Source organism: Cryptomeria japonica, chromosome 3, assembly GCF_030272615.1.
Source record: "Cryptomeria japonica chromosome 3, Sugi_1.0, whole genome shotgun sequence".
In the NCBI taxonomy this organism is placed as follows: Eukaryota; Viridiplantae; Streptophyta; class Pinopsida; order Cupressales; family Cupressaceae; genus Cryptomeria; species Cryptomeria japonica.
Window position 1 is genome coordinate 316193058 of NC_081407.1, and position 26399 is coordinate 316219456.

General features: G+C 38.0%; 1 protein-coding gene across 1 annotated transcript; it reads right to left on the reverse strand.

The window, feature by feature from the left end:
• Positions 1-768: 768 nt before the first annotated feature.
• Positions 769-4085, reverse strand: LOC131036020 (pentatricopeptide repeat-containing protein At4g21300). The gene has a single exon (XM_057967815.2). It carries the CDS (start codon positions 3820-3822, stop codon positions 1420-1422), a length of 2403 nt encoding a protein of 800 aa, XP_057823798.2. The 5' UTR covers positions 3823-4085; the 3' UTR covers positions 769-1419.
• Between the last annotated feature and the right edge of the window lie 22314 nt (positions 4086-26399).

Genomic DNA, 26399 nt, shown 5'->3' on the forward strand with positions numbered 1-26399 from the left:
AAACAATGAGTCACATATTGACAAGGACAGGGGTCAATAAGGCATAAAATGACAACAATAACATCTCACAAACATCTGCTTTCAAGTGTTTGATATACCTCCGTTCCAGTATCCATAACTTAAGGTATGGTACACATTGGGAGGATGCTGCAAAGCTTCTTGAGTTTTGGCTTTACAAATACCAAATCACATAAGGGATCTATTTAGGATTTCTCAAATTGGTTATAAACAATGAGTCGCATATTGACAAGGAGAGGGGTCGATAAGGCATAACAACAATAACTTCTCACAAACATCTGCTTTCAAGTGTTTGATATACCTCCGTTCCAGTGTCCATAACTTAAGGTATGGTACACCTTGGGAGGATGCCGCAAAGCTTCTTGAGTTTTGGCTTTACAAATACCAAATCACATACTTAAAAATCACCAAATTGATTTTATAAGCCCTTTTGTGTAGATCCAACAAAACTTCAGCATAGAGGCGCATTTGAAATAAGTTATTATGTCCAACAATTTGTGTACCTGTGCTATGCAACCCCACCTTCCATACATTACTATCAGAGAAGCCACAAGTATAGCGCATACAAAAAGTTACTTTCAAATGTTTTTTGAGGGATCTCCATACTCTGTAGCAGAGTACAACTTACTGCTTACACTGGAGTACGCTGGAACAGGTTGCTTAGTTTGCCTTTGCATCTTCAAAACATATTTGTTTTTCAGAAAAAATTTCAAGGTTCTGTCATCAAGACGCTTCTCTAAAGATCCAGCAGCAGTTACAATGCATGACACCACATTTCTTGAATTCATTTTTTCATATAATTGTTGTGCCTAAAATACAGAATATTTGTTGAACACAAGAACTTTCATCTTTGGAGATATCGAATACTCATTTGCGCCAGGCATAAGCGCTACATATTATGTAGCCACTACGGAAACGATTGCCTTGTATATAAATGTTTTAGTTCGTTAATTTTGCTGTGGGCATCACCAATAGTCCCGACAGAAAATGGCAATCATTAAAATGGTGGAAATAAGAAGCATTTCTCAATATAGTTTCTCATCTTACAATCTTGGAGTAAACTTGGTGGCTACGTTGCAGTCACTGTAGAAACAGAGATTCTTGATTATACAGATACATGTCCCTATTAAGGGCATGTTTCTAAATATGCCCTCAAAGAATTCTTCCTAGTCATCATCTAGAGTATATCATTTTACACACGCAGGTTCTTGGTTATCCAGATAGGTGTCCCTAGCGATAGCAAGTTTCTCAATATAACCTCAAACAATATTTTCTTCCTAATCATCATCCATAGGATGCAGCACACAGTTTGTATCAAGTAAATATTTCTTGCCTATCATTGCCCACGCAATGCAGTACACATTTTGTAAATGGGGTACACCCTGCAGCTTCTATCTGCCCTTACAAGCTCTGTAACATTTGTCCAGTTTTCTCCACCTGTGGATGTGATATGTCCCCCACAACAAATTTGTGCACTCTGTTCTGAAGCCGGATCCAGCTGCAGCCTGGAGTCTTTTTTAATCCCTTGTCCTTCATTATTTTTCTCATCCTTCCTACATCACCCCACCTTCCAGCTGCTGCATATAAATTTGAAAGGAGAACATAAGTTCCAACATTTTCAGGTTCAAGCTCAAAAAGGTGTCTTGCCACTTCTTCTGCTAACTCTATATCAATATGGATTCTGCAGGCACCAAGCAATGCTCCCCAGACATCAGCATTAGCTTCAAATGGCATCCCTTTTACCAAGTCATGTGCCTGAGCCAAGCGCCCAGCTCGGCCAAGGAGGTCCACCATGCAGCTATACTGCTCTACGTTGGGTTCAATGCAATAGTTCTTACTCATAACTTCAAAGTAATGCATGCCTTCGTACACAAGACCAGCATGGCTGCAAGCAGTTAGAAGAGCAGTAAAACTGACAGAGTCTGGCTTTATACCTTCCTGCTGCATTTGATGGAAAAGAGAAATTGCATATTCTCCTAGTCCATTCATCCCACATCCTGCAATCATTGCAGTCCAGGAAATAACATCTCTTAGAGAGATGCTGTCAAACACATGTCGTGCAACCTCTATACTCCCACATTTAGCATACAAATCAATAAGAGCACTACCCACAAGAACATCCAAGTTAATTTCGTTTCTTATACAATAGTTATGAATTTCCTTTCCCTGTTCTAGACTTTCTAAGTGGGTACATACTGATACGACACTAGCAATAGTAACAGAGTCTGGTTTGACTCCTGCCTCCTGCATTCGGTGAAATAATTTCAGGGCTTTGTCATGGTACCCATTCTCGGTATAGCATGCAATCATCCCATTCCACGAGACAACATCTCTCTGGGATATTTTGTCAAACAAATGGCAAGCGTCATCCACACAACAACATTTCGAATACAACGCCAGAAGAGCACTCGCCACAACAACATTTGACAATAACCCACTCCTGATTATAAAACTATGGAGCTGCTTTCCTGGATGAAGAACACCAAGAGATGTACAAACAGGGAGGATACTGACAGTTGTAATTGAGTTGGGTTCCATACCTTCTATTAGCATGGAATGAAAAAGTCTCAAGGCATCTTCACAATGACCGTTCTGAGAATAACCTGCAATCATTGCATTCCATAATACTACATCTCTTTGAGACATTTCATCAAAAATTATACGGGCATAACTTATACAACCACAATCAGCATACATAGATAAAAGGGCGCCCTGGACAGTCCCATGTGAATCCAGTCTTCTTCTAATTGCATAATTATGTACCTCTTTGCCCTGATTAAGAGCCTCCCTTTGAGCAGACACCGATAGAATACTCACAATAGTGTATGAATCTGGTTCCAACCCAATCGACAACATCCGAAGGAAGAGCTCTAAAGCCTGTTCAGTGCACCTGTTTTGGGCATAACCGGAAATCATCATGTTCCAGGAGACCAAATCTCTTTGGGATGATCTGTCCTGAAATTCACATTGAGACATCCCATTGAACACTAGGTGTGTATCCTTTAAGTCTCTTTGAGGAAGCTTCGTTAACAGTTGGACTGAATCTTGTAAATGACTACAAGGAATTTTATCAAACATTTCGTGTGTATCCCGCTTTTCTCTATAAGGTACCCTGTCACACGCTTGATGTGCATCCTGAACTTCTCTTTGAGACATTTCATCAAATATTTGGCGCGCATCCTGCAACTCCCCGCATTTCACATACATATCAATGAGAGCATTGAGCACAAAGCAGTCTCTCTCAAAACCTCTTGTAATTATATAACCATGGACTCCTTTACCATGTTGCAGAGCCGAAAAACCCCCACATGCCTTGAGAACACACGGAAACATAAAACTATCGGGTTTTACGCCAACCCATTGCATTTCGTAATATAAAATAAGAGCCTCCTCAAATAAACCATCCCTTACAGAGGCCGTAACCATGGCAGTCCATGTGACACTGTTTTTGCGAATAATTCTATCGAAAACGAGTTGTACACTGGAGAAGCTTCCACACCTCGAATACATGTTCATAAGACTAGTTTGCAAATAAACATTTTGTTCGATCCCAGCGGTAAGGATGCGAGCATGGACTTGCTTTCCTTCACGGAGTGAATTCATGGCAGCACAGGTTTGCAATTGAGAAACCCAAGTATCGATTAAAACTGGAACTATGGTAGGCTGGTTACCGACATTTGTATTCAATAACTCTATCTGATTTTTGTAGTTCTCTTTCAGGCTTTCTATCAAACTAGTGACCTGTATCCTTCTCATACGATTGATGTGCATTGGCAAACTAATTTTACTCCATAATCTGATCATAAGATCAAATGAGCTAAAAACTGCACCAGGAGAGTTGGTTAAAGCATATCCCAGAAAATTATCTTCACCTTTAACATTAAATATTTGTCAGTAGGGGTTTCGTCTATACTGGTGTACTAGTGTTTGGCTCCTCCCTCTGTAATTTAGTATTGTAGTCCAGTCCAAAACTTCTTCCTTAATATGAAGTTTAGCTTGTCTATTTGATAGTAGATTTCAAGCCTTTTCTAAGCCTTTCTTGTTTCACTATGTCGCCAGCCATGCTTAAATTAAAAAAAATTCAGCATTAAGAATACTAAGTAATTACATATGACCCAAAAAAAATATATATATATTTCTAACGTCTTTTTTATGTCTTTTTTATAAAGGATTCTTTTGATCGTTCTCTTTTTTTGTATTTTTTAATTGCATTGATTCAATATAAAAAAATTGATAAAAAATTTCTTACAAATGTAGTAGATCTCTAGATTTTCAAGTGTATAGAAAATCCATTCACATAAACAATTACTACACACAAATTCATATCATCCAATTAAAAGCAGATGTCTTAACTAATGGGAGTCTTTCATGTTTGTGGTGATGGGCATTTAGATCTTGAAACCCCTCCTCTAGCTATAAATTCTTTAAGATGAATGGGTATAAGAATATGTAAATTGTGTGATCATTTAGATGGGTCAAATGTCAACTTGAGTATGAACTCCTTGGATACCCTAGTCACTTTCCTTCATTATGTTGAAGGCATATCTAATAAGGTTTTCAAAAAAAAAAATTCAACAAGCAAGCTTTCAATATTCTTGTAAACCACATAAAAAGGTTAGGAATTTGATACCCTCTCAAAAAGGTTATAAAGAGACCCTTCAAAAATAATGGGTTTTATGAGATAGAATGCTCTTCTGGAACTCTTTAAATTAGTGAATCTAGTCACATAATTGGCAAAAAGATCAAGAACCATGGTGTTGAAATCAAGCATGAGTGTGTTGAAAAATGTGGTTTTACTGAACATTTAGTTTTAAAAAAGCACTAGATCTACCTAGAGACATCAAAAGTCCTTGCAAAAGAGAATTGTATCCTTGACTTTGTTTCCTTCAAAAACTTCTCATTCTTCCTCTCTCTTTCATATTATCCCTTTTTTAATGTGGTGTTTCCCTTTTCTCTCCAATTTACACATCTTAATTATTATTCACATCCACCCTCTTTAAATTACCCTACTTTTTTCCTTACCCATTCAATAAGTGCTTCTCATCACCATTCCCTCTTTTTCCTTATGTCTTCAAAACCTTTTCTTTATGCTACTTTCTCGCATTATATCATATATTATATTTAAAATTTTAAAATGTTTGTAGAAATCGAAATTATAAAATTACAAAAAATGAAAGTGTTAATAAAAAGTGTAGAGTCCTAAATTGTACTTCCTTACAATTTAGTCCACATTTTGGGCCCTCACCTTAGTGTGCATCACCCAATGCCTAATTAAGTCTTGATTATGCCTTCATCATGCAAATATGGCTTCATTTTCATCTCATGCACTGCATGGCCCCTTAGTCCAACCCCAAAATAGGGTAGGAACAGGGCATGGCACTCTGGTCCTCATTGGGACCAAGGTGCCACGCTTTGGTCCCTTCTTTGACCCCCTCTTGCATCTTCAAAAATAAGCAAGAAATCTCTCTCTGTGTCGGCCTGTGTCGGAAAATTAGCATGTTATTTGACGGGCAAGTGTATAAGGAGGTTTTCTCCCTCTCATTTTGAGGGACAACACATCACATCATAAGCATACAAAGGGTGAAATTATGATCAAGCATTCAAGCATTGAAGTATTCATCATCAAGCATTTCTAGAGGTCTTCAAGGCTGCATTCTTCATTCATCAGTTGTGGAGCATCATTACATCTTTCATTTGCAAGCATGTGTGTGATTAGGGTTTTGTCATGTGCATGTCATTTCATACAACATATGTGATTACATTTAAGAAGCAAAGCATCATTATCAATTAGTATAGATCTAAGGTATATCCTTCCATTATTTATTTCAGTATTTGCAATATTTCTATTAAGGTTAATTCCTAAATTGGGGTTTGACTTAGGCAAACCCCTATTCCCAACCTATTTCCCTTTCTTTTTGTGTGCAAGAAATAGGTACAAAGTTGTGATCTTCAGAATAGGCATTATTTGCATAAATGAATCAACTCTTTTTGGTGTGCGAAAATTTAGGAGGATTAGAGCGACGAGCGCTTCAGTCCCGACATTTTTGGAGCTTTTTCAAGGATCGGGTCTGAATTTGCTTGTATTCCTCAGATCCATGTGCACGCCTAAATTTGATTACTATAGCTCACTGTTTCCGCACTTTTACTTTCATTTTCAGCACTTTAACCTAATTTCAACAATTCAATTGACAAAAGAGGGTAAACAATTCACATCCCCTTGAATCCACTTAGTATTTTCAGTCTTATCATTGATGGTTTGTGACTAAATAGATATTGGATTCAATCCCTCTTTTGAATGTAAAGGTCCCTAAGTAAAAATTAGTGGTTTTACTACATCTTGTGGTGGAAACCCTAATTTTTCACCCTTTACATTTTGGTGAACCCGACATCTTGCACCTTAATTTCTAATTTATTGTCTAAAATCTAAATTCTTTAGGCATTTAAAATTCAAATTTTCATTTACAACTTGTTCAATTTTCAATTAAATTTTAAAAATTTAGAGGTTAATTTCACAAAAAAAACCCTAACTTTTAAATTTAAAATTGAGCTTGTGGGTTGCTAAAATTTGGATTAATTATTTTATATTTGAGTGTTTTCAAATTTCAAATTCAAATTTTCATTTGCAAGTTCAATTTCCAATTAAATTTAAAAAATTAAGAGGTTAATTTCACAAAAAACCCTAACTTTTAAATTTAAAATTGAACTTGTGGGTTGCTAAAATTTGGATTAATTATTTTAGATTTGAGTGTTCTCAAATTTCAAATTCAAATTTTCATTTACAAGTTCAATTTTCAATCAAATTTCAAAAATGAAGAGGTTATTTTTTTTTTAAAAAAACTTATTTTTAAATTTAAAATTGAGCTTATGGGTTGCTAAAATTTGGATTAATTATTTTAGATCTGAGTGTTTTCAAATTTTAAATTCAAATTTTCATTTACAAGTTCAATTTCCAATTAAATTTCAAAAATTAAGAGGTTAATTTCACAAAAAAACCTTAATTTTTAAATTTAAAATTGAGCTTGTGGGTTGCTTAAATTTGGATTAATTATTTTATAATCTGGGTATTTTCAAATTTCAAATTTAAATTTTTCATTTACAAGTTCAATTTCTAAATTAAATTTTAAAAATTTAGAGGTTAATTTCACAAAAAACCTTAATTTTTAAAGTTAAAATTGAGCTTGTGGGTTGCTAAAATTTGAATTAATTATTGTAGATCTAGGAGTTTTTAAATTTCAAATTCAAATTTTCATTTACAAGTTCAATTTCCAATTAAATTTTAAAAATTTAGAGGTTAATTTCACAAAAAAAAATCTAATTTTTAAATTTAAAATTTAGCTTGTGGATTGCTAAAATTTGGATTAATTATTTTAGATCTAGGTATTTTAAAATTTCAAATTCAAATTTTCATTTACAAGTTCAATTTACAAATAATTTTTTTTTTAAAAATTAGAGGTCAATTTCACAAAAACCCTAATTTATAATTCTAAAGTTAACTTGTGGGTTGCATAATTTTTCAAGTGTGTTTTTAGATTTAGAAGCATTCATTTCATAATTTTGTTTAAAATAAAAATACAAAAAATATAAAATATAAAAAAAAAAATCTTATTTTATGCATTTTGTGTGTTTGCATGATTTAGTTCATTTCATTGCAATATTTGGCATTTCTTTTCAAAATGTCAAATTACTCTTTGCAAGACTATCATGCCTTTGACAATCCATTTGCTTATAATGAATATCCTTTTGAAGAAGTATATAGTAGAGAAGAACTTGAGGAGGCTCTTGATGGTTTTATTTATCCTAAGCCTTCTAAACCATCCTTTTGCAAAAGTTTAATCAACATAATGCATAACCCATTTAGTAGTGATGACCTTGAGATGATGGATGAAACTCTTGATGACTTCATTCTTCCCTCTACATCATCTTCTAAATCTCCAAAAAATCACAAGGATATTACCATGCACGACAATCCGCTTTATGAACCTTTAACTTCTATCAATCCTATTTATGAAGAAGCTTTTGTGATAAAAGAAGTTGATGTGGTTAGTATCCTCTCTATCAAGCTTTACCTTTTAGAAATGACACCCTAATGAACCATGATAATTCCTCTCCTAAATATTTTCTTGTTCATGATGATATTTTGGTACAAGAAAAGACTATTAACACTCCTTGTTTTTCTCTTCCTCTTAAGGATGAATTTTTAAAAATTGATGTTGATCTTTCTCTTAAAATGTGCCTCTCCCATAAGAATATCATAGAGCAAGAGGATGATATCATAAACACCTTCCTTGATGTCACTTTACCTTCCATACATGGTATCTATCCTAGAGAAGAAGTGTTGATGGACAATGATTTACCCTCTCCCAAATTTGGTTCTACCAATGAGGGCACATTGGTGCAAGGAGAGGTTATGAGCACTTCTTTCAAAGATCTCCCTCCTAAAGATGAATCTTTAGAGAATGATTTTTATCCTAAAATGTACCTCCCCCATGAGGATAATTTGGCACAAGAGGATGAAATTATTAGAAATTTCCTTAATGCTCTCCCTTCTAGAGATGTATCCTTGGAGAACAAAGAGATTAATCAAGTCAATACTATTCATGTTTCTAGTTACGAGAATCCTAAACCCAAGGAACCTCCTAATATCCTAAAAGTTGCAAAGTATATATGTGAAAGAAGTGATATGGAAAGACAATTAGGACAAAAATATGGCTCTGAAATACATCAAACATGTAATGCTTGTGTCAAAAACAGATATCCCAACATTCTTCTCACTTCTCTTTCTTCCCCCTCTCACCCTAAGAAACACATTGATAAGGATCTTGTTGAGAAACTCCATGATATCTTAGCAAAGATCTCCCTTTGGGACGATTCAAACTTCCCCTTCATACCATAGGTTGATCCAAGAAGCCTTTCATAAAGTGGTTCCTCATCCTTCTTATAAACCAAATGATATCACATTCTCACAAGATGAATTGCCTTCTATAGAGGTTAGAAATAGAGATGATCCCCTTATGATTACTCCTTGTATTTATGAACACAACATAAGAGCTACCTTAATTGATAATGGGTCAGCACTTAACATTTATTGTGTTATCTTATTAGACAAGATAAATTGGGATCATTCTTCTATTCAACCCAACCCTCTTTGTGTTTGTGGCTTTGATGTTCCTAGAGAGTCGCTTGGTATAGTCATATTACCTATCAAAGTAGGACCCGTTACTTACCTACTCCTATTCATGTCATGCCCAACCATCTTAATTATAACCTTCTTCTAGGTAGACCGTGGATTCATGGTATGAAAGAAGTCCCTTCTACTCTTCATCACACAATCAAATTCATATATCGCAATGAAATTCACACAATCAAGGTTGATACTAATCCTTATGATTTTGTTCATGGTGAAGTAGGATGCATTTCTCCCTTTAATACTATGATTCCTTCAATAAAAAAATCTCCTATCAATGATGTTTCCTTAACAAATAATTGGGGTAAATTAGAATTTATACCTTCCTTCAATGGGTATAATATCCCTCAATCTAAGAAGGAAGCCTTGAAGAAGCATTGTGTGTCATTTATCCAAACATCTTCTAAATCAATTCCCACTTCTCCTTCCAACACATGTCTTGATGATGATGGGGGATTTTTAGACTTTAACACTAAGAATGAACCCTCTCCTCTAGACATTCCAACAGATATACTTGATTCTATGCATGGATACAATGGGCATGGTTTAGGATGTATGCAACAAAGTTTTGATGGTCATGAGAAATCTACACCACACTTTTCCCAAGAAGATCTAGGTTTCCAAAGTCCTCCTTTGTTGACATCCCCTCCTCCATTGTCTAATACTTCTATGTCTTCTTACAACTTCTCACCACAACAAGAGAGTATTTTGTATGAGCTTATTAAAGCCAACTTTATTACTCTCCCTTTAAAGAATCATAAGAAAAATCAGCATAATTCTTTTTTTTGCAAGTATCATCAAATCCCTGGCCATGCCACTAATGAATGCCATGATTTAGCAGATAAAATTCAACAACTTATTGTAACTAGTACCATTCAAATACTAGATGGCAATGAGTTGGACTCATATTTTTTCTTTCACATAATATTTAAGTTCCTATTATGTTGCTCCTCATTATGTGACACTAGTTGCTTGCTTATTGGGGGCTCATCGTCATTCATGGTGGTACAATTTCAAGTGCAGTCATACTTTGGTAGCAGCATAATAGTATTTTTATTCTTGTCTCCATGCTTGGGGGGAAAGAATAGCCTTTCAATCATCCTTTCTCACTTTCCCTTTGTGAAGTAGGGCCTTTATTAAGGATCTCTTATCAATTGTGGAGATGTATATCCCTATTGAGGATCTCCTCCCTCTTATTGGAACATGTATCTCTAATGAAGATCTTATCATGTCCTTATAAGTGCATATCCTTAATTGGACCTCTTCCTTAGGGTTTATTTAGTCTATAATCATTCATCAAATTCTTCTCTTTATTGAGTTGTATCTTTTATAATGAACCCTTCTATATTGCAATATGCATCTCTGTTGAGTATCTTTTTCTTATTTTAGAAGAGTGTTTCTTTTATAGATGATCTCTCTTTGGTGTCCTTGTCTCCATGCTTGGGGGGCAAGAATAATGTTTCAACTCTCTCTCTTTTTCTAAAGATTGTCTTTTCTTTTGTTGAGTTCTATCTTTCATAATTTGATGTCATTTATTGCATAGAATTGTCCTTTATACAAGTGCATGAATGTTCCTTGTTTAGGATCTATTCTTTGTTTGAAATAGCACATCTCTTATGAACAATCTCCTTACTGAAAGTGTAAAATCCTAAGAATCTACTTTTTCATTAACATTGGAGAAGGTGTGTATTCTTAGTCCTCTTCTCCTTCCAAGACGTCATCTTTATTAAGGATCTCATCTACTCTTGGAGGTAGATATCTTTATGCAAAGATCTCTCCCCCCTTTGTTAATCATGCATCCCTCAAAAGGATCCCTTTACATTTGTTGCAAGATATCTCTTTTACAATTATCTCTTCCTTGCTTAAAGAAACAAAGCCTACTTAGGAATATTTATTTCTAGCTTGGAATGCATGCATTATTGATTAGCGGATATCTCCTTGGTGTTGAATGTGGGTGTCCTTGTTTCTATCTACCTCAAGAAATTAACATAGGACTATGTTGACATATTAAGGTGGGGCATATATGTGGCCTCCTAGTTGCATTTTTTACTATCAATTATCAATTTGGGATTGTTGCATACTCATGTTTCATCCCTATTTTTTCCATCATTTATGGGATTATTGCATCCTCATGCTTAATACTCATTTTATTTTGAGATTATTGCATCCTCATGCTTAGTCCTCATTTCATTTATCAACATGGGATTGTTGCATCCTCATGCTTAATTCCCATTTTATGCATCATTTGTCTTGTATGGGGTGCTCATTATCGAAATGAGATAAAAGGGTCTTACACGAGATGCTTCATTCTTGAAACCAGACATCACTTGCACACACACATGAGGATGAATGGAACTAGCGAAACATGGCTAGACTATTCCTATTCTCCTCCCCAACCTGGATCACCTACAAAAACATATCTAGGGCCAAGTATCCATGTCCTTTCTCATCATTCTTCTCATGGATCACCTAGAAAAACACATCTAGCACGTATATGTGCTTGCTCTTTCCTTCTTCTCATGAACTCATAGCTTTGCTATTGGCAATTCATGGATGATGTGTGCTTTTCTCTTTTATGTGATCACTTGTGTTATTGAGATGACATTTTTCAAGAATGATATTAGTGGTTGAGACATTTTGATATTGATGTCTCTTTGGCTAGTTGACTTGAGGTCTTGTTTTTGGTCTTTAGCTTTTGTTGTGTGTCTTTTGCCTTTGTTTTCATTTTTGTCTTTGTTTGTCTTTTTATTTTTGTCTTCTTTTTTTTTGTGTGCCCTTGCATACGATTGAGTGAGTTAAGATCCTAAGATTGGGGGCTTGGTTCCTCGAAATTAGTGATGTTTTATACTCCTTGTGATTTTTCTCCACATTCCTCCTCTTCTTCATATCTCTTTTGTCTACTTTACCATGAGTATTTGCAAAAGATCATACTCCTGCTAAAGTGGGGGCTAAATGTAGCATCCTAAATTGTACTCCCTTACAATTTAGTCCATATTTTGGGCCCTCACCTTAGTGTGTGTCCCCCAATGCCTAATTAATTCTTGAGTATGCCTTCATCATGCAAATATGGCTTCATTTTCATCTCATGCATTGCATGGACCCTTAGTCTAACCCCAAAATAGGGTAGGACCAAGGCGTGGCACACTAGTCCTTGTTGGGACCAGAGCACCATGCTTTGGTCCCCCTTAATTGGGCCCTTCTTTGACCCCCTCTTGCATCTTCAAAAATAAGTGAGAAATCTCTCTCTGTGTCGGCCTATGTTAAAAAATTGGCATATTATTTGATGATCAAGTATATAAGGAGGTTTTACCCTCTCATTTTGAGGGACAACACATCACATCATAAGTATACAAGGGTGAAATTGTGATCAAGCATTCAAGCATTGAAGTATTCATCATCAAACATTTCTAGAGGTCTCCAAGGTTGCATTCTCCATTCATCAATTGTGGAGCATCATTACATCTTTCATTTGCAAGCATTTGTGTGTGATTAGGGTTTTGTCATGTGCATGTCATTTCATACAACACATGTGATTTCATTTAAAAGCATCATTATCAGCCATTGCAGATCTGAGGTATATCCTTCCATTATTTATTTTAGTATTTGCAATATTTCAATCAAGGTTAATTCTTAAACTGGGGTTTCACTTAGGCAAACCCCTATTCCCTAGTGTACAAGAAACATGTATGGAGTTGTGATCTTTGAAATATGAATTATTTGCATAGATGAATCAACCCTTTTTGGTGTGCAAAAAGTTAGGAGGACCAGACTGACAGGTGCTCCAGTCCTGACCTTTTTGGAGCTTTTTTGAGGGTTAGGTCCAAATCTACTTATATTCTTCATATCCAAGTGGGCACCTAAATTTGACAATAGTAGCTCACTATTTCTACATTTTTACCTTCATTTTCAACACTTTAACCTAATTTCAGCAATTCAACTAATAAAAGAGGGTAAACAATTCGCATCCCTTGAATCCAAATAGTATTTTCGGTCCTTATCATTGTTGGTTTGTGAATAAATCAATTGGATTCAATCCCTATGTTGAATGTAAAGGTCCCTAAGTAAAAATTAGTGGTTTTACTACATCTTTTGGGGGAAACCCTAATTTTTCACCCTTTACAAAAAATATAGTCAAGTGTTGAATCTACATAGTAGTATGTGTCTTGTCTCATTGAGTAATAAGTTGTTTAAGGTTTTACACAAAAACATTCGATTCAATTATTTTTTCCTCTAAATATTAAAGAAAGTATATGCGTGGAATATGTGCTAGGTCTATACTAATCTATGAGAGGAAGTATGCATGAAAACTAAATTGAACATATAGTAGACATTTCCTTCAACTCTTATTCCTTTTGAAATAAGTTTTTCGAACCTTCCTTTTCTGTACAAGGAAATAAACACAAAAGCAATATACTATAACATGATTATTTAAATGGGGGAAAACCTTTTAGGAGAAAAATTCTACATTCCAAAAAAACTCAATGTATTAATCAATAACAAAATGATTGAAAAGTACTTGTACTATCTAGGCTTGATAGGTGTATCACCAATAAGAGATCTAGAACAATTTTGGCAACATAACAATACTTACAAAACTTGCTATATGTAATGTCATAAATTGTACACCTTGCAATTTCACATCACATAAGCCTCCCCTTTAGCTCAACAAAATCTACAAGTGTGCGATTAAATGATAATTTAATCAAAGATGCTTATGTCTAACAAAGTGGAACCAATTTTTGGCCCTTGAGTCCAATTTTATTTGGACAATTATACTACACACATATGCGTACATGACAAGCTAGTGTCTAGAAAAAATTCACATCTCAGTTGACCATTGGAGCATTACATTTCCTATAGTTTGTTAAATTAACATCCATGTCAACCAACCTGAGTGTTGCAAGTGAATCAAGACTTTCTATATTGATATTTGAACTTCTATTTTCATAAGAACTATCTCCAACAATCTCTCTTGTATTTTGTCTCATTTTTTGAGACATGGTTAGCCATTTCTATTTTCTTGAAGCTCTCAATACCATATTGGCAAGCAACTTCGAAGATTTGAGGAATCTCTCTCTCTCTCTCTCTCTCTCTCTCTCTCTCTCTCTCTCTCTCTCTCTCTCTCTCTCTCTCTCTCTCTCTCTCTCTCTCTCTCTCTCTCTCTCTCTCTCGGCATTGATGTGAAGATAACTCCACCCTTAGACAATTTGTCTTGCTCAACTATAGGATATTAGTAAATTGTATATTTAAAGCAGTCTTTTAATCTTATTGTGTTGCCTTTCATTGAGGCATATATACCTCTTTTGTGTATTTTCATGTTATTTTTATTTTCATTTTTCTTGGCTATCCATGGAGGTGTATGTTGCACTTATGGATGTGTTTGTTGTGGGTATGTGCACCAAGTTGTGGTACCAAAAGGGGGTCTTAACATGCCACTTTTTTTCTGAAATCAGCAAAGTCTGAACTTCAACGACAAATTGAAGATAGTTACACTCCAAATTTGAAGATGCAACAAGAACAAGAGTCAGAGTGCTTCGAGTCTACTTTCTAAACTACTATTTTTTTTTTTAAATGGTGGAGATTAAGGGCTTCAAAAAGGGGGGCCACAAAAAGTGGTCCTATTTTTATGCAAAAAACATAACATAGCGTCTGTTGTGGCCCCCCTAAAATGTTAAAAAAAAAATTGAATTTTTAAAATCGCTTCAGTGAGAAATTAGCTAACACCTTGTAGTTTATGCCCGAATTTTCAGCTAATTTTTTAATGAGTATATGACTTTTTACTAATTTTCGAAGTGGACACATCCTGAAAAATAGAAATTTGAGCGTGCTCCCCCCTAAAATCATTGAAAACAAATCAAGAATTAGAACTTTTTTTTTAAAATTGTGTAGAATGGAGTCTAGTTTCTAAAAATTTGATGAACGTGTAAAACTCTATACCCAAAATAGTGCATGTTGGTTTTTGACAAAAAACGGACACACTAACAAAAGAAATTATAGATGAAAGACTTAACGAAATCAAAATTTGAAATAAATTACATTTTTGGATAGCTAAGAGGGAGCTCAAGATTACCACGGTATTTTTTTTAACTTCATTGAAACATGTGCAAACCTGATGGAGAGCATGACCAAAAATATGTCAAAATTTTCAATGTTCTGACAAAAACATGTCTCTAGCTTGAAATGGTCATCCAAACCTTTGGGTTGGATGCCCAAGGCAAATCCAAACCATAGGTTTGGTGTTTCCCAAAGCGGGCCATTTAGTGCTCGCCAAATATGGTGAGCGCCAAATGTGATGAATGGATATTCCATTTGGCGCGCGCCAAATGTGGTCCATATTCCGCATTTGGCGCATGCCAAATAAGGATGAAGAGGGAGATAGCTCAAGGGATAGTAGAATAAAGGAATTGTGAGAGCTAGAAAGGGGAGGGACAAATAAGAGTATGTATCTAAAAGAATGAAGAGCCCAAGAAGAGGTAAGGGGATAGAGAGAATATGAGATCTAGTTCATAGAGAGAGATGGAACTACGAGGGAAGGGAGATAAAGAAGGGAGAGGTGAGATGGGGGTTTCTATGTACACATTTGGCACTCTCCCTATTTGGCGTGCACCAAATGTGGAATAGATACAAACTCTTCTATGTCCCTCCCCTCTCTAGCTCTCATCTCTTTCCCTTAGTTTTTTCCTCACTCCCTCCTCTCTCTAGGTCCTAAGGGGTCATAGGACACCATATGACCCCTTAGGACACAAAATAACCCCTAACGACACCTAAAGGGTCATATGGTGTCCTAAGGGGTCATAGGACACCATATGACCTCTTAGGTTACCATAGGACCCATAACGACACCATAGGTTACCATACGACCCATAACAACACCTAAGGGGTCATATGGTGTCCTATGGCCTCATAGGACACCATATGACCCCTTAGGTGTCCATACGACACATAAAGACACCATATTGTGTCCTAAGGGGTCATATGGTGTCCTAAGAGGTCATAGGACACCATATGACCCCTTAGGACGCCATACAACCCATAATGACACCATATTGTGTCCTAAGGGGTCATAAGACACCATACGACCCCTTAGGACACCATACGACCCATAACAACACCGTATTGTGTCCTAGGGGGTCATATGGTGTCCTAGGGGTCATAGGACACCATATGACCCCTTACGACACCATACGACCCATAGCGACACCGTATTGTGTCCTAGGGGGTCATATGGTGTCCTAAGGGGTCATAGGAAACCATATCACCCCTTACGACACCATACTACCCATAACAACACATAAGGGGTCATATGGTGTCCTATGGCCCCATAGGACACCATATGACCCCTTAGGTGTCCATATGGTGTCGTTATGGGTCGTATTGTGTCCTAAGGGGTCATATGGTGTCCTAAGGGGTCATAAGACACCATATGACCCCTTAGGACACCATACGACCCATAACAACACCGTATTGTTTCCTAGGGGGTCATATGGTGTCTTAGGGGTTATAGGACACCATATGGCCCCTTACGACACCATACGACCCATAACGACACCTAAGGGGTCATATGGTCTCCTATGGCCCCATAGGACACCATATGACCCCTTAGGTGTCCATAAAACCCATAACGACACCTAAGGGGTCATATGGTGTCCTATGGCCCCATAGGACACCATATGACCCCTTAGGTGTCCATAAAACCCATAACGACACCTAAGGGGTCATATGGTGTCCTATGGCCCCATAGGACACCATATGATCCCTTAGGTGTCCATACAACCCATAAAGACACCATATTATGTCCTAAGGGGTCATAGGACACCATATGACCCCTTAGGACACCATACGACCCATAACGACACTGTATTGTGTCCTACGGGGTCATATGGTGTCCTAAGGGGTCATAGGACACCATATGACCTCTTAGGACACCATATGACCCATAACGACACCATATTGTGTCCTAAGGGGTCATATGGTGTCCTAAGGGGTCATAGGACACCATATGACCCCTTAGGACACCATACGACCCATAACAACATCGTATTGTGTCCTAAGGGGTCATATGGTGTCCTAAGGGGTCATAGGACACCATATGACCCCTTACAACATAATATGACCCATAACAACACCGTATTGGGGGTCATATGGTGTCTTAAGGGGTCATAGGACACCATATGACCCCTCACGACACCATACAACCCATAACAACACCATATTGTGTCCTAAGGGGTCATATGGTGTCCTAAGGGGTCATAGGACACCATATGATCCCTTACAACACCATATGACCCATAACGACACCGTATTGTGTCCTAGGGGGTCATATAATGTCCTAAGGGGTCATATGATACCATATGACCCCTTACGACACCATACGACCCATAACGACACATAAGGGGTCATATGGTGACACAATACGGTGTCGTTATGGGTCGTATGGTGTCATAAGGGGTCATATGGTGTCTTATGACTCCTAGGACACCATATGACCCCTAGGACACAATATGGTGTCGTTATGGGTCGTATGGTGTCGTAAGGGGTCATATGGTGTCGTAAGGGGTCATATAGTGTCTTATGACCCCTTAGGACACCATATGACCTCGGAGGACACCATACGACCCATAAAGACACCGTTTGGACACCTAAGGGGTCATATGGTGTCCTATGGCCCCATAGGACACCATATGACCCCTTAGGTGTCCAAACGGTGTCTTTATGGGTCGTATGGTGTCCTCCGAGGTCATATGGTGTCCTAAGGGGTCATAAGACACTATATGACCCCTTACGACACCATACGACCCATAACGACACTGTATTGTGTCCTAGGGGTCATAGGACACCATATGACCCCTTACGACACCATACGACCCATAACAACACCGTATTGTGTCCTAGGGGGTCATATGGTGTCCTAAGGGGTCATAGGACATCAAATGACCCCTTACGACACCATACTACCCATGACGACACATAAGGGGTCATATGGTGTCCTATGGCCCCATAGGACACCATATGACCTCTTTGGTGTCCATACGGTGTCGTTATGGGTCGTATGGTGTCCTAATGGGTCATATGGTGTCCTATGGCCCCATAGGACACCATATGATCCCTTAGGTGTCCATACGGTGTCGTTATGGGTCGTATGGTATCCTAATGGGTCATATGGTGTCCTAAGGGGTCATAAGACATGATATGACCCCTTACGACACCATACAACCCATAACGACACCTAAGGGTCATATGGTGTCCTATGGCCCCATAGGACACCATATGACCCCTTAGGTGTCCATACAACCCATAAAGACACCATATATGTGTCCTAAGGGGTCATATGGTGTCCTAATGGGTCATAGGACACCATATGACCCCTTAGGACACCATATGACCCATAACGACACTGTATTATGTCCTACGGGGTCATATGGTGTCCTAAGGGGTCATAGGACACCATATGACCCCTTAGGACACCATACGACCCATAACGACACTGTATTGTGTCCTACGGGGTTATATGGTGTCCTAAGGGGTCATAGGACACCATATGACCCCTTAGGACACCATACGACCCATAACGACACCATATTGTGTCCTAAGGGGTCATATGGTGTCCTATGGTCTTAGGACACCATATGACCCCTTAGGACACCATATGACCCCCTAGGACACCGTATTATGTCCTAGGGGGTCATATGGTGTCCTAAGGGGTCATAGGACCATATGACCCCTTATGACACCATACGACCCATAACGACACCTAAGGGGTCATATGGTGTCCTATGACCCCATAGGACACCATATGACCCCTTGGGTGTCCATACGACCCATAATGACACCATATTGTGTCCTAAGGGGTCATACGGTGTCCTAAGGGGTCATAGGACACCATATGACCCCTTAGGACACTATACAACCCATAACGACACCTAAGGGATCATATGGTGTCCTAAGACACCATATTATGTCCTAAAGAGTCATATGGTTTAATTTTTATGGTTGTGGCTATCAAACTATAGGGTATAGAGTAGAAATTTATCAAAGGTTAAAAAATTTCAATGGAAGTCATTTGGCTAGCTCCAAATATGGCTATTTGGCGCTAGCCAAATGAGCTTCACAAAAAAAAGGTTATAGGGTAGAGAGTAGAAATTTATCAAAGGTAAAAAATTTCAATGGAAGTCGTTTGGCTAGTACCATATTTGGCGCTAGCCAAATGAGATGCACTAAAAAATAGTTATATGGTACCCTTGACCCGTGATCCAAGCCCACATTCTCTCATTTTGTCTTCTTTCTGCGCATGATCAGACAAAAAAATGCTTTTTGCATGATGTTGACATTTTATGCAAGGTTATTTTATACAAGCTCTCCACCACCTTTTTTTTCATTTGGCAACGTCAAAGAGGAAGAACATAGTTTTTTTTATGAAATTTGAATAATTGAGGTAATATTTTCTTGTTTTTAGAATTCAAATACTTATTAAGTGTTATTTTGTTTAAATGTTAGAATAAAAGTGTGAGTCAAAATTGATTATAATCCTATTAGATTTACATTAGATTTAACAATGCATTTGAAGGAAGTTGCATAAGAAAATTATTTGTTAAGAGGTTTAAAACAAAATTTGCAATTTCATACATCCTTTTTAAGATCAAATGAAATAATTTCAATTTCATATATCCATTTTAACATATGCATAATTAGGACAGTCATAGATGCATAATTTCACTTTATTCTCTTTTATGTGCATGTACATGTAGAAATCATCATCACGCAGAGGAAACAACCAAAAAATGTAACACTGGAAGAGCGTGAAGCTAAGAATGCAAAAAAGAGAGAAGGAATGAAGCAACTTCGTGAACAAAGGAAATTGAATACCATAGAAGAAGAGGTGCCAATTGAAGAGGTGCCAATTGAAGAGGAACATGAAATATTCATCCAATCTAAGAGAGAGACAAAATTGGCCACACAAAGGCAATGGATGCAAAAGCTTTGTGCAATGAGACAATTGAATCCCGAGGTTGAGAGCATTTCTACCACAATTCAAGTTGAAGGCACCCCATCTCCTACATCTCAAGTTGAAGGCACACCATCTCTTATTGGCACACCGTTGGTGTCTACAACATCTCATATTGAATGTACTCCCTCTATGACATTTGACGTTGCAAGTACTTCATGACTGACATCAAGTATTGGAGCTACACCATCTTGTACACCTCAATTTCAAGGTCTGTCATCATTTTCATCTTCGGTTGAAGGTATGCCACCTATCCCTAATATTGTTGACATTCCTAATCTTGAGGTAACTCAAAGTTTGAGAACACCTCCTAGAGTTTTGCATAGAAAGCCTAAGTATTTGATTGATATTGATGCTAATGTTTTGAAACCAATGGTTGACAAGATTCTGAAGCGTACTTGTCAAAGACATGCTAACCGGATATGGAAAATATTTTTTGAGCCTTTAAATGAGACAGGAAGATGTCAACTATTTGTTGAAATAATGAGAAATCTGAAATTTAGGCCTATAATGAAGATTATTGGGCTAAGAACATCAATTGAATCAAGCAACAAATCTATTGTGAAGAATCTGATGAATGCATATGATACTGTTGGTTCTAACTCACGCACAAAAGATAGTAATGCCACACAACGTGTCACTACATCAACAATTGTAAGCACTCAAACTAAGAAAGCTCGCCTCCTTAGAAAGACAAGTAAACAATTGAAGATAAGTAGACAAACTCTAATGAGAGCTTTGGGAAGGCGACAAAGAGCGGAGGATCCATATAATAATGAGTTATTGGCATTTTCCGGTAGATTACCACAGAAAGATAAAGCAATTATTGAAGCCTTGAGATCCCTAATTGAAGATTTTTGGAAGAATAACACAAGGGTCTCTCCAAATCAAAGAGATGTTGTAAGAAGGAGGATTGGTAGTAAAATCCGTGATCCACATCCAAAACATTTTTTGGATATGACGCAAACACAATTTTTTGTCAAGTTGCAACGTATGTATCCTCAAATAAAAATTAGTCAAAGATTCTTTGAAATGGTAAAGCCTTTTTATGTCAAAATAAATCACACACCATTATGATGTTTATCAACGCATATGTATAGATTTGCATGCTAACAATGTTTTGCAGGAATGCAACATAAATGGTCCACCGACATCTTCAAGGGAATTCATATCTAGCATCTTATGTGAAAGAGTAGATGGTCAAGTATATTACAATAAGTGTTGCTTGGATGACACATGTGTTGATTGTGGTGGATTGCGACATTTACAAATTTGTCAACATATGGATATTGGACAAGAAATTGGTAATGAATTAGTAGAATTTGGAAAATATAAGACAGTGGCCTACATGCTAAAAGATGGAAAAGAAGCAAAAAGGTGTGAATTGGTTAGTGAGAAGATTCCAGTGTATTAGTTTATGGGCATCTTTCATGAGAATATAGTGTATGAGTATGCAAGGCACAACCATCGAGCTTGTTGGTTGGACTCACAATTTAAGCTATGCAAGGACACATTTCCACTTCATACAATCGTTTCAATTGTTGATTTTGCAGAGAACTACAAACTACAACCGCAGAACTAGGTGCAATCACAATATTACAACTCGACACAAGTTGCCATATTTGTGCATATAGCATTCATTCATGCACACGATAGTATGGAAGAGGATAGGAAGATATTGAGGGAGTATCATTTTTACATCAGTGATGATCGCTCACACTCTACAGAGTTTGTGTAAGGTTGTTTTCAGATATTCTACGATGATTTGGCTAGCCGAGGCATATCATTTTGTCAACATATCATATGATCAGATAATTGTGCATCACAATTTATGAACTCTCAGATGTTTTATTGGTTGAGTAGGATGCATAAGTTGACTTCTATTCAACATATGTGGAATTTCTCTGAGGTTGGGCATGGAAAAGGGGAGCATGATGGTGCAGGAGCATGTATTAAAAGAGCTTTAGCACGAGAAGAGTTAAAGTACAAAGGGAATGCAAACTTGAAAGATGAAAAATCAATTGTTCAATGGTGCAATGGTACAATTGGTCTAGGTAATCAAGGTAAGTCTTCAGTTCGCAAATTTTTTTGGTTGGTAGATGATAATAACATTGCAAAATTAGAAGATTGTTGTACATTGATAGGATCAAGTGAGCTACACTCTTTCAAAAGCTCTAATGCAGGTTCATGGACTATCCATACACGATGGATGGCATGTTATTTTTCTTCATGTAGAGATAGTGCCTATAATGACTGTGAGTCAAAGGAGTGGGTGGACGAATGGTGTATGAGACCTCTAATCCCACTTGAGACATACCGACCTCCGAGTGCACTACAACTCACATAGATGGAAGAATCAATTGACTTTGACCATGTGTCAGATTTAGTCGAACCAAGTAAATTATCCACATGCAAATTTCTGTACTTTGATATTTTACCTTAGTTGTTTGCTAAATTCTTCTCACTTTATCATTGCAGGGCATGTTTATGCAGTAATTGCAGCTGAAGACAATGAAGAAGGAACAGATTATTACCTGTGTCATTGTGTGGATGCAAAAAAGAAATTGGATCACCTTGTGGTAGATAGAGAAAATATTGAGTACCCCACAAGATCAGTAGTTGTTACTGGTACATGGCTTAGAAGGTACCAAGTGAAGAAGTCTAACTTGTGGTTGTTCGAGGACTTCGAGACACATAGGAAGATTCTTCATTATTCTAACCTTGTTGTAGCTTCAAATGTTCATTTGATCAGATATGGGGGTAGACCACTAAACAAGAACCTATGGAAGGTTTGTGAGTCTGACCATGAGGCCATACTAGACACGATAAAGAGTAGAGCAGATCCAAATGGTTCATTGGATTAAATGTAAATGTAAAAAATTATGAGTTCAATCTTATTTGGATATATGTACATGACTTGTATTTTTTACTACTCGAGGAATTGTAATATAAAAAATTGTGTTTTTGTCTTGTTTTGTGTGATTTTATGTAAATAATGTCATTTTGGACCATTATAGATCACATGGGATCATTTCATGAAGTATACCCTGCTAATATGGTAAAACATGTAAAAAATGCTCATTTGTTGTCAATCACTCAAAGTGTAAAAAATTGTCAAAATTCGGCATGGTTTTTCTCGATGGTAGTGACATGTAAGAACAATCTGTCTGATCCTGCGGGTTCATGTTATGGCACTCTAAAAAATCCTCTCTCGGTTTCGGTAGACTCGGATCCAGTTGCTCATGGCGATTCTTTCTCGGTTGCGACAAAAAGCGTGAGATGGGTTCAATGAAAAGTTGCACAATGCCCCATATTTCAATCCGCTCATCGTGACACTGAACCATCAGCTCGTACACATTGGGGTGGTTGGGTTTACGCTAGGAATGCCTTCTTTTTTCTCTCCAACTCACCCGATCGTTGCCGAACACACCCTAGCAGTGAAATCGCCCAAGTTCTCAAATTGCTCAAAGTTGTCAATATTCGGCATCACGTTTCTCCGCACCTATTAATCATAAGAATGATCCATCTGATCTTGCGGGGTCATGTTATGGCACTCTAAAAATTCCTCTCTCAGTTTCGGTAGACTCGGATCCACTTGCTCGTGGTGATTCTTTCTCGGTTGCGACAAAAAGCGTCAGATGAGTTCAATGAAAAGTTGCACAATGCCCCATTTCAATCTGCTCGTCGCAACACCAAACCATTAGCTTGAATGCGTCGGGATGGCTGGGTTTACACTAGGAATGCCTTCTTTTTTCTCTCCAACTCGCCCGATCGTTGTGAGACACACCCTAGCAGTGAAATTGCCCAAGTGTTCAAATTGCTCAAAGTTGTCAATATTCGGCATCGCGTTTCTCCACGCTCGTTAATCATAAGAATGATCTATCTAATCTTGCGGGGTCATGTTATGGCACTCTTAAAAAGCCTCTCTCAGTTTCGGTATACTCGGATCTAGTTGCTCGTGGCGACTCTTTCTCAGTTGCGACAAAAAGCGTCAGATGAGTTCAATGAAAAGTTGTACAATGCCCCATAATTCAATCCGCTCCTCGCGGCATTGAACCGTCAACTCGTATGCATCAAGGTGGCCGAGTTTACATTGGGAATGCCTTCTTTTTTCTCTCCAACTCGTCCGATCATTGCGGGACACACCCTAGCAGCGAAATCGCCCAAGTGCTCAAATTGCTCAAAGTTGTCAATATATGGCATCGCATTTCTCCGCGCCCATTAATCATAAGAATGATCCTTTTAATCCTTCGGGGTCATTCTATGGCACTCTAAAAAAGCCTCTCTTAGTTTCGGTAGACTCGGATCCAGTTGCTCATGGCGACTCTTTCTTGGTTGCGACAAAAAGCGTCAGATGAGTTCAATGAAAAGTTGCACAATGCCCCATCTTTCAATCCGCTCGTCGCGGCACTAAACCGTCAACTCGTACGCATCGGGGTGGCTGGGTTTACACTAGGAATGCCTTCTTTTTTCTCTCCAACTTGCCCGATCATTGCGGGACACACCCTAGCAACGAAATCGCCTAAGTGCTCAAATTGCTCAAAGTTGTCAATATATGGCATCGCATTTCTCCACGCCCGTTAATCATAAGAATGATCCTTTTGATCCTGTGGGGTCATGTTATGGCACTCTAAAAAAGCCTCTCTCAGTTTTGGTAGACTCGGATCCAGTTGCTCGTGGCGACTCTTTCTCGGTTGCGACAAAAAGTGTCAGATGAGTTCAATGAAAAGTTGCACAATGCCCCATCTTTCAATCTGCTCGTCGTGGCACTGAACCGTCAGCTCGTACACATCGGGGTGGCTGGGTTTATGATAGGAATGCCTTCTTTTTTCTCTCCAACTCGCCCGATCGTTGCGGGACACACCCTAGCAGCGAAATTGCCCAAGTGCTCAAACTGCTCAAAGTTGTCAATATTTGGCATCGCGTTTCTCGGCGTCCGTTAATCATAAGAATGATACGTTTGATTCTGTGGGGTCATGTTATGGCACTCTAAAAATACTCTCTTGGTTTTGGTAGACTCGGATCCAGTTGCTCGTGGTGATTCTTTCTCGGTTGCGACAAAAAGCGTCAGATGAGTTCAATGAAAAGTTGCACAATGCCCCATCTTTCAATCCGCTTGTCGCGGCACCTAACTGTCAGCTTGTATGCATCGGGGTGGTCAATTTTATGCTAGGAATGCCTTCTTTTTTCTCTCCAACTTGCCCAATCATTTCCGGACACACCCTAGCAGCGAAATCGCCCAAGTGCTCAAACTGCTCAAAGTTGTCAATATTCGGCATCGTGTTTCTTGGCGCCCGTTAATCATAACAATGATTTGTCTGATCTTGCGGGGTCGTGTTATGACACTCTAAAAAATCCTCTCTCGGTTTTGGTAGACTCAGATCCAATTGCTCGTGGTGACTCTTTCTCGGTTGCGACAAAAAGCGTCAGATAAGTTCAATGAAAAGTTGCACAATGCCCCATATTTCAATCCGCTCATTGTGGCACCGAACCATCAGCTTGTATGCATTGGGGTGGTCGGGTTTACATTAGGAATGCCTTATTTTTGCTCTCCAACTCGCCTGATCGTTGCGGGACACACCCTAGTAGCAAAATCACCCAAGTGCTCAAATTGCTCAAAGTTGTCAATATTCGGCATCGAGTTTCTCGGTGCCCATTAATCATAAGAACAATCCATCTGATCCTGCAGGGTCATGTTATGGCACTCTAAAAAAGCTTCTCTTGGTTTCAGTAGACGCAGATCTAGTTGCTCGTGGTGACTCTTTCTTGGTTGCGACAAAAAGAGTCAGATGAGTTCAATGAAAAGTTGCACAATGCCCCATATTTCAATCTGCTCGTCGCGGCACCGAACCGTCAGCTCGTACACGTCGGAGTGGTCAGTTTTACGCTAGAAATGCCTTCTTTTTTCTCTCAAACTTGCTCGATCATTGCGGGCCACACCCTAGCAGCGAAATCACCCAAGTGCTCAAATTGCTCAAAGTTGTCAATATTCGGCATCGCGTTTCTTAGCACCCGTTAATCATAAGAACAATCCGTCTGATCCTATGGGGTCGTGTTGCGGCACCAAACCGTCAGCTCGTACGCGTCGGGGTGGCTTGTGTCTAGGATTACAAACACATATTTAGGTTCAAAGCTTAAGTAACAATAAACTTTGTGCAATTATTCATCTAATCATTTGAACTGCAATTATGGATA